The sequence below is a fragment of the Perognathus longimembris genome, chromosome 1 (assembly GCF_023159225.1).
Source record: "Perognathus longimembris pacificus isolate PPM17 chromosome 1, ASM2315922v1, whole genome shotgun sequence".
Classification (NCBI taxonomy): domain Eukaryota; kingdom Metazoa; phylum Chordata; class Mammalia; order Rodentia; family Heteromyidae; genus Perognathus; species Perognathus longimembris.
In genome coordinates, this window is record NC_063161.1 from 105,008,985 (window position 1) to 105,017,895 (window position 8,911).

An 8,911-nucleotide genomic window follows, 5' to 3' on the forward strand; every position below is an offset into this window, starting at 1 on the left:
AGGGGGGACTACCAGAACTGCTGCAAACCTATCTGTTTGCTTTTGCAGGCTGCAAACGACCATGGCGTGCTTTTACTTTAATTTCAGTTTCAACGTGACAGCTGCGTAAACTTCAAATTCCAAGGAAAGAGAGAATATTTAAAAACAGCAGAAAAAGAGCAATAAAATAAATGCAAAACAAAATTCTTTTACATTCTCCAAGAGTGCATTTCACAAATTCCAGCCACTTATTAGCAAACAAGATTTTTTTTTTCCTTTTTCCTTTTAAGGACTTAAAAAAAAAAGGCGAGATGAAATCTGCAGGCTCCAGTCTGCCTGGTAACACCCCGACAAAAGCGGCAGATTTGAGGCATTGTCATCCCCCGCACCCCTCCCCACGTGGCCTTCTGGCACGAGCCGCCGGCCTGCCGCCTCATTTGCATCAGAAAGCAGGCGCCGGCCAATGGGCGTGCAGCCTCGCGCCAGCTGGCGGCGCCGCGCCGGCCCGGCTATATAAGGACGCGCGCAGCGGCGCTCAGCGTAGTTTCTGGAGCTGGGTTCGCTGAGTGAGGGAGGCTGTGCTTCTCCGAGCGAGCTGCTCCGGGTTGACTCCACTTTTGGATATCTTGCTGCCGGTGGACCGCACGATGACTCTGGAAGAAATCCGCGGCCAGGACACAGTTCCAGAAACTACAGCTAGGTAGGTTTGGGAGCGCAGACTTGGGCAGTTTCAACAGCGATGGGGGGGGGGGCGGTTGGGAGGGGGGTGGTCCTCTGGGATGGAGCCCCGTGAGAAGATCAGAGCTGTGCTCTACCGGGTGCCGGCGAGGTGCTGGCACGGTGTCAGGACTGTGGGGAAGTAAGGGGTGCTTAAAGGTAGGGACGGGTGCACGCGTCAGGTTAGGGACTTGGGGAGCCAGGGTGCGTCCCGGGACCAATAGAGTTGGGGCACTTGGCAGCTCCAGTTGGCTCTGGGTAGTGGAGAGTGCGGTCGCTAAGTCTGCAATCAAAGTTTGGGGTGTCGGTGCCAGATCGTGCCCTGCGGAGCCGGGTGGAGTCGGGGAGCCGGGTCTGGGTCTGGGGACTCAGGGCACGTGGGCTCACTGTGGGCGCTGGCTTTCCGCACAGGATGCAGGGCGCCGGGAAAGCGCTGCACGAGCTGCTGCTCTCCGCGCAGCGCCAGGGCTGCCTCACTGCCGGCGTCTACGAGTCCGCCAAGGTCCTGAACGTGTAAGTACGGAACGCGGCTCGAGTTGGGGCGACCGGGACGGGGTGGGTGGTGGAGGAGGAGGAGGTGGCGCGGCGGGAGAGCTTGGCTCCAGGATCGGCCCCCCTCACCTTGTCCTCCCCGGTCCGCCCTCACAGGGACCCCGATAACGTGACCTTTTGCGTGCTGGCTGCGGACGAGGAGGACGAGGGCGACATCGCGCTGCAGATTCACTTCACGCTCATCCAGGCGTTCTGTTGCGAGAACGACATCGACATCGTGCGCGTGGGCGACGTGCAGCGGCTGGCGGCGATCGTGGGCGCCGGCGACGAGGCGGGCGCGCCGGGCGACCTGCATTGCATCCTCATTTCGGTGAGTGTGGCCTCCGCTCCCTCCCCCGGGGTTCTCCCACCACCACGGCCCTCCTCCCCCGTAGGTCCGGGCCCAGAGTCAGCCGCACTGACTCCCCCACTCCCACTTTCTCCCCGCAGAATCCCAATGAGGACTCGTGGAAAGACCCTGCGCTGGAAAAGCTCAATCTGTTCTGCGAGGAGAGCCGGAGCGTTAACGACTGGGTACCCAGCATCACCCTTCCTGAGTGACAGCCATGAGCGGCGGGAGGACCTTGGTCTGATCGACGTGGTGACGCTCCGGGGCGCCTAGCACGCTGCTGGCTCCGCGGAGGGGCCCTCGGAGGGCGCCCAAGTGCGCGCGGCGTGGAGACGGCAGGCCCGCGGGGCGCCTGGAGAGCGAGCGAGCGAGCGAGGACGCGGCGCCCGAGGCGAGAGGCTCGGCGGCGGCTCGGCGGACTGGACACTTCCGAACCCAGGACTCAGCAAGGGTCCCGAGCGGCTGCTGCTCGCCCTGGAAGGCTGAGACTGGGACGTTGGTCGCAGGGCCAGGAAGGACTTGATTGGCCGGGTACCCTTGTGACTCAGCGGCCGGTGCTCTGGGCTGGAAGGAGGGGAAAGGTCTGGACTTGGTACAGCGGCGGGAGTATGTCGGACTTGGCAGGCTTGCACAACTTTTTCAGGACGGATCTGGGCATTGCTTCGTTTTTCTCAAGGATGCTGTCATTGAAGTTTTGAGTTTTACAATAAACTTATTGAAATAAACTGACGCTTTTTATTGAGGGGGAGAGTCTTTGGCTCAGAGGGATTCAATCCTTGTTTGTGGGGAGGTGGTCAACAATGTTTGAGGTGATTGCTGGAAGCTGCCAGGAGCTAAAGGCACCTGTTTCCGTCTTCCTGTCGGGCAAGAATTACTGGCTTCTCGGGCTGTCAGTGGGGGAGGGAACACTGCCTAGTGTTAGAGTAGAACTTGAGCCTAAGCTTCTGCTTCTGCCTCCTTTAGGAAGATGTGAAACTTGCAGAGCGGGAGTATACTTGAGATAAGGCATTTGGGTGCAGCAGCTCAAGACTTGCAATCCAATCCGATAACTGTGACCTCTGCCTCCCGTTTTCTCCCCTTCCCCGCCCCCTCCCTCCGACAGCTGCTTATCTGAGCAGCTAGCCAAGAGGCCAGCCTTGGCTTTCCTACACAATGAGCTTTGCCTTCTGCAGTCCTAGCCCTTTGTGGTCCCAGAGCAGGGAGTGGGGGGTGGGGGTCGGGCAGGCTGCTCTTGCTTTCAGGAACTTTCTCTTTTGAATTGCTCTGACAAGGCAATGCTAGGAAAGTATTAATATCAAACATGACACCTATGACTGCGTTCAAGTCTGACTCATCATTTTGTCATGGCTGTGATAGGACTTAAAAGATGTGAGCAAACCTTGGAAGGCAGAGTCTGTAAAAATAGGCATGAGCAGTTCTGAGTGGGGCTGGCATCTGCTAGCTGCCTATTTTCAGTGTCTTCTGCCTACACCAGCTAGTCTCACTGCTGTTCACAACCTCCCTCCCCCTTTTGTGTTAGTACTGGGTCTTGAACTCCTAGCTTGGGTGGTTCCTCTTAACTTTTTTTTCCACTCAAGACTGATGCTCTCTCACATCAGCCACATCACCACTACTGTCCCTTTGGTGATTAGCTGGAGAAAACTGTTTCATGGACTTTCCTTCCTGCAGGCTTTGGAACTGGGATTTTCAGATTTCAGCTTTTGAGGAGCTAGGCTGACCAATGTGGACCATGGAGGCTTGGCTGCAACTCCCTTCCGTAGATGGGAAAAATAAGTGTTATTTCCTGAAGCCAAATCTGTCTTTAAGAAGGATCTAGAGAAAAATGTACTCACGCGTAGCTCTTTTCTATTAGACCAGGCAGTTTTGATCTTGCTTTCACTCCAGGTTCCTGGCTAGCTGCTTGGGGGGAGGGGAGTGCACGTGGAGTTGGCTTACTGTCAGAGTCTGTGGGGAAGGAGGGCGGGTGCTGTTTTTCTAAGAAAGACTTGCTGCTGATTTACCAGCAGTCCTTGGGGTGGCAGATTTGAGTGCTACTTTAAAAGTTCTTTCCAAATCCAGGCAGCATTTGGAAGACAACAGGAAAACTGTAGGAGCTTAATTACCCTTCCTGTAAAGAAAGCATTCTGCTTCTCCTTTATCTGTCCCTAAAAGCACAGACTCTTTTGCGAAGGCAGAAGCCCAATGAACTAATGTAATTATTGGTGTCCAAATTTCCTCTATATTTTACTTATTTGCTGCCCTCAAAGCTTGAGTTTTCCAACTGAATTCTGCAGAACACACCAACAGACCCTCTTGTTCACTGATCAACTGGTGTAGAATATTGAATTGGCAGGCCATGCAAAACTTGGCCTTCTCTAATTAGGCCTTACTACTGTGAAGCCACCTGTTGGAGCCCTGGAAGCAAGGAGAATTTGCAGAGGGGCAAAAAGGAAAAGAAAAAAAATTAAAAGCAGGCTTAACACTGCAACTAGGCTCAAAGTTTGTGCTAAATGCTTTCTTTCTTGATAAATACAAGTAAAAGCATCATTATTCAAATGAAATAAGAGTGTTGATAAAACACATTCAAAACCTTTGCTGTAGGTACAAAGCACATACAAACCCTTGGTACCTGCTAGTCCTTATGTATATGTAAGGTGGCCCATGAAAAGAACTGAGTTCAGTACTCTGCAGAGAAAAAAATATTAAGTGAGCTGAGTGATGGTGGCTCGTGTTTGTAATCCTAGCTACTCAGGAGGCTGAGATCTGAGGACCATGGTTCTAAGCCCTGAAATGAAAATCCATCTGACTCTTTCCTCCAATTAATCACCAAAAAGCTGAAGGTAGAGGTATGGTTCAAGTGGTACAGCAGCAGCTTTGAGCAAAAAAGTGAAGTGAGAACAAGATGCTCTGAAGTCAAACTCCAGTCAGACACACACACACACACACACACACACACACACACACACACACACGCTCCTAAATGAATATTAATGGCAATGATACTTACAAACTAACGGTTGCTTGCATAGCACCATGAATTATAAACCATAATGCCTTTCCATGGTGGTAGTTTCCTTTGACCTTTTAGGGATGAGCCCATTTGGGACCAGGAAGTAAGGTTCCAAGGCTGACATGAACCAGAACCAGAGCCTGACAACTTCCTGGTGCTGGGACACTTGCAGACCAGCAGGAAATTAAAAAAGCTATTTGCAACATTTACAAAATTATGTGTATATATATATATATATATATATATATATATATATGCAAAGTTGAAAGACATAAAATGCTAAAGAACAAAGTAAGATGACTCTGTAAACCAGCATTCTTGTCTTGCTTTCTACTCTCTCTCTAGGGCTTATATCTCATGTAGGATATGCAAACACACAGCTCTTTTCTAGGCAGCAGTATCTGGCTTCTGGCTTACTCTACTTTAGTGAGCTTTTTCCTACATGCTCTCACAGCATGTGTGCAATGATCCAACTTTTAGGCTCCAGCACAGGGGGAAATTGTAGTATAAGCTGTACCCCCCCCCCCCAGCTGAAGAATCTATCCCTGGCGGGCCCCAAAAGCCAAGACAGACGCCTACTATCTGTAGAATTTTCAGTATCTTCTGACTAAAACAAACCTGTGCAATGACAATCAAGTGTGTGTCTTTTATGTATATATGGATGTATTTACTCATTATGTGTTTTTGTGCGTGTGCCAGGGAACTGGGGCTTGAATTCAGGGCATTGTCCTTTAGCTTTTTTGCTCAAGGAGCATGAGCCATAGCCCTATTTCTAGCTTTCTTTAGTGGTTAATTAGAGATAAGAGTCTCACAGACTTTTCTGCCTGGGCTGGCTTTGAATCAAGATCCATAAATCTTAGCCTCCCGAGTAGCTAAGATTACAGGCGTGAGCCACCAGGGTCCAGCTTGTATTTATTTTTCTAATGTCTTGCATTAGACCACTGGTACCCAATTTGACAGTGGCAAACAGATGTAAATGAATAGAGAAATGGCAGTGGGAGGTGTTGAGATCAGGCAGGCCCATCACAATGACTCTGTCCACTCAAGGAGTGGGAACCTCCAGGTCTGACCTTAAGATGAGAGAAGAAAATGAGATTTGAGTTTACTCTTAAAGTTCAAACTCTGTGTATTATACATTGTACTCAACTATTCATCCCAACAGCACAATGTATATTACTCGCAAGGCTTACAAAGACCCACTAGAGGAAAAGCAAAATAATAATAAATAATAATAATGAATTTTTCCGAGGAAGAGCAAGGATGTTGGTAACAAAAGCCAGGCAGTGAGGTCACGAGGTCATCTCAATGAGCAGACACTCCTTTTACTTGCGTTTTTTATGTTGTTGTGTGCTTTTCTCAAGATGCTTGCAGTTAGCTTTCCAGATAGTCTTCAAATGAGGAAATTGTCCTTCCACAGCCACAACAGGGAGACTTTGTGACTTAAACGGTAGCAAGGAGACAGTCTCCAATAGTAAATGGAACTGCACATAATCCTGGAAGAATGCCAAGATGACTTGCAAGGCCAGAACAATGTCAAGGCTTTCATTTCTGTTCTAGGGCAAACTTGGACATGTAGTCTTTGTAAGTTGGCCTGTGAAGTATGAGTGTGTGTGTGTGTGTGTGTGTGTGTGTGTGTGTGTATTCATACTGGGGCTTGAATTCAGGGCTTCTTGCTCTTCTTGTTTAGCTATTTTGCTCAAGGCTGGTACTTTACCACTTGAGCCACATCTCTACTTCTGACCTTTTTTTTTTTGCCAGTCCTGGAGCTTGATCTCAGGGCCTGAGCACTGTCCCTGGCATCTTGCTCAAGGCTAGCACTTTACTACTTGAGCCACAGCATCACTTCTGGCTTTTTTCTATATATGTGGTGCTGAGGAATTGAACCCAGGGCTTCATGTATATGATGTAAGCACTCTACCACTAAGCCATAGTCCCAGCCCCCGCTCTGACTTTTTGCTGGTTCATTGGAGATAAAAGTTTCATGGATTTTCTTCCTTGCACTAGCTTTGAATTTGATTTTTCACATCTTAGCTTCCTAGTGGCTAGATTATAGGTGCAAGTCACTAGAGCCAGGCAAGTTGACCTGTTTTAAGTCACACTTATTTATCTTGTAGAATAAAGTTGTCAAATGATTTTACTGGCAACAATGAGTGTGATGAAAGGATGCCCTGGGAAGGGGCAGGCTGCCCGGAGGAGTCTGCAGTTCAAGAGGTGGCGGCTCACCTGGTACAAGTGGCTCTTAGTGCATCAGGATAGCAGAAAGTCTTTTCTCCGTTTTTCTTGTTCTCTTTTCTTTTTTATTATGGTGCAGGTAGAAAATGGATTATTCAGCTTCCAGGTTTAAATAAGCATGGGTTCACCACCTGATTGGTTCGGTTGCCCTTCCTTTTTACCTCGGCATGGGTTTCCTTGCCTGCTGGAAAGTTCCTGACAAGACCGAAGGAGGACCAGATTTCAGGCTCATCCTGCACCCCCTTATTCCACCATGAAAACATGATGACAAAGGAAATGGGCAATGTGAGTGCTAGCCTTGAGCAAAAAGCTAAGCAAGAGCAAGAAGCCTTGAGCTCAAGCCCCAATACTCACAAACAACAACAACAACCCACCACCATAAAAAAAAAACTACTCTCCCACACCAACTGCTAGTTTAGGGGAGATCCCTATGGGTTACCATATATATATATATATGCACAAATATGTATATATAGATATGTCATATATATGATATACCATATGTATGTGTGTCACCATTTAATTCAAATAATTTATTTTACTGTCATAAGCACCATTTACCATTTCATTCCATTCTTCTGGTTTCCCTTCAGTTTAACCCTTCCCAGAGTGTGACTCTGTGTGTTTTCCCACTGAACACAGTTTATACTCCCCTTCTTCTCTCTTCCTTCTTGCTTTCTTCCCTTCCCTAAGACAACTGCCTTCCATTTCTCCATCTCTCTCCTTCTTCCTCTTCTCAGCTCCCCTTTTTCACCCTTCCTGTTCCTCTCTTCCCTCTGCTTTGCCACTCTCCCACTCCTCCCCAAATTATGGAGCTCCTGCTGTACCTAGGCCCTAGATTCAAGTAAGGCCTCGGAGTTTCTGTTGCTGCTTCCTGGAGAGAGGTTGGGGTGGTACTAGGATTGACAGTCCAGCTTCATGCTTCCTACCCCTCCTGGGCTTGCCCCTCCCCAGTGATAATGGCCAGTCTCACCACTCTTGCAAGCCCCTCCCCCATTTGCCTCTGCCCTCAGTTCCACTGGAAAGGCTCTGACTCTGTGTGGAATCCTGCCCATACCTCAGTGGACCCTGACTGAGTCCCATGTCTGCCCCTATCCCCGTGCCTGGCCTGTTGATAGCCAGGCACTTCTTTGCTTGCTCCATTTCTCCCCCTGGAGATTGGGGTCCTCACCTCTGAGGTAGGCTCAAGGCTGTGATGACAGTGACCATGAGGTAAGGTCACACAGTAGAGCTGCTGATATGTACCAGTCTGGGGCCAATGTGCCTCCTGACCTTGCCTGGAAATGTGGCTTTCTCCATCATGATTATTTTTTGCTGGTTTCACCTTCTTGGCTCTTGCTCCTGACGCTTAAGTAGGAGTAGTGACATGCACCTCTTGCAAGCAGAAATTGTTGCTTGTGGAAGAAGGAGGGTGAGAGTTCAGATATTGAAGGTGGAGGTTTCAGAAAACCATCCCTTGTCCTCTGTGTCTAGCCTTTCACCTTCACCTGGGGGCTATGAAGGACCAGAGTACCCTTGATGCCTTTAAGGAATATCTCAAATTCCTGGCTGCCAGGTAGCATAAGACCTGGTCAGAGGAGGTGCTATGTGAGGGGAAGGGGAAAGAGCCTCAGGCCACCATACCTGAGTCAGTCTGTAGGCAGACAGGCAGATGGAAGATGGTGCTTGCTTACAACCAGTGCTAGGTAACAATCAATAAAGCACTTTTCCTTCAAGTCTCCTCTAGGCCGGAATGGAACACTGTTTCTGGGAGAACAGAGTGGTGTGTCATTCATTGGCTCTTTTCCACAAGGACAGAAATACATTAGAACTATCAATTCAGGATTGTGTTTGAATAGAAACTACAACCTGACTAGAAATGGGTTGCTGGATGTGTTAAAACCACAGCATTCTGGAAAGAGACAGCTTCTTGAAGGCTTGCCTACAGGGCTCTGTCAGTGAGGCTGGCTTTCAGCAGAAAGAAAGGGCACTTGAACCCTGAATACTCAGCTAACAATGTCACTGAGGGTCACCTGGATGGATTCCCTTCATGGAGAATCGAGAGATTCCACCCATTCATAATCATTGATGAAAATTTTCATGTGAATAAGAATCTTACAAATGACTCAGGGAGC

General features: G+C 49.0%; 1 protein-coding gene across 1 annotated transcript; it reads left to right on the forward strand.

The window, feature by feature from the left end:
* Window positions 1-525: 525 nt before the first annotated feature.
* On the forward strand, window positions 526-2,305 carry Gadd45g (growth arrest and DNA damage inducible gamma). Its single transcript, XM_048339640.1, has 4 exons — window positions 526-679; window positions 1,108-1,209; window positions 1,345-1,558; window positions 1,678-2,305. The coding sequence occupies exons 1-4, from the start codon at window positions 627-629 to the stop codon at window positions 1,786-1,788; spliced, it is 480 nt and encodes a 159-aa protein (XP_048195597.1). The 5' UTR covers window positions 526-626; the 3' UTR covers window positions 1,789-2,305.
* Window positions 2,306-8,911: the final 6,606 nt, after the last annotated feature.

Bases quoted from the DNA above. Each gene is read 5' to 3' on its own strand.
- Gadd45g (XM_048339640.1), top strand. From the start codon at position 627: ATGACTCTGGAAGAAATCCGCGGCCAGGACACAGTTCCAGAAACTACA. The intron at 680-1,107 runs GTAGGTTTGGGA...CTTTCCGCACAG, and splicing joins GTTCCAGAAACTACAGCTAG to GATGCAGGGCGCCGGGAAAG. The intron at 1,559-1,677 runs GTGAGTGTGGCC...TTCTCCCCGCAG, and splicing joins TGCATTGCATCCTCATTTCG to AATCCCAATGAGGACTCGTG.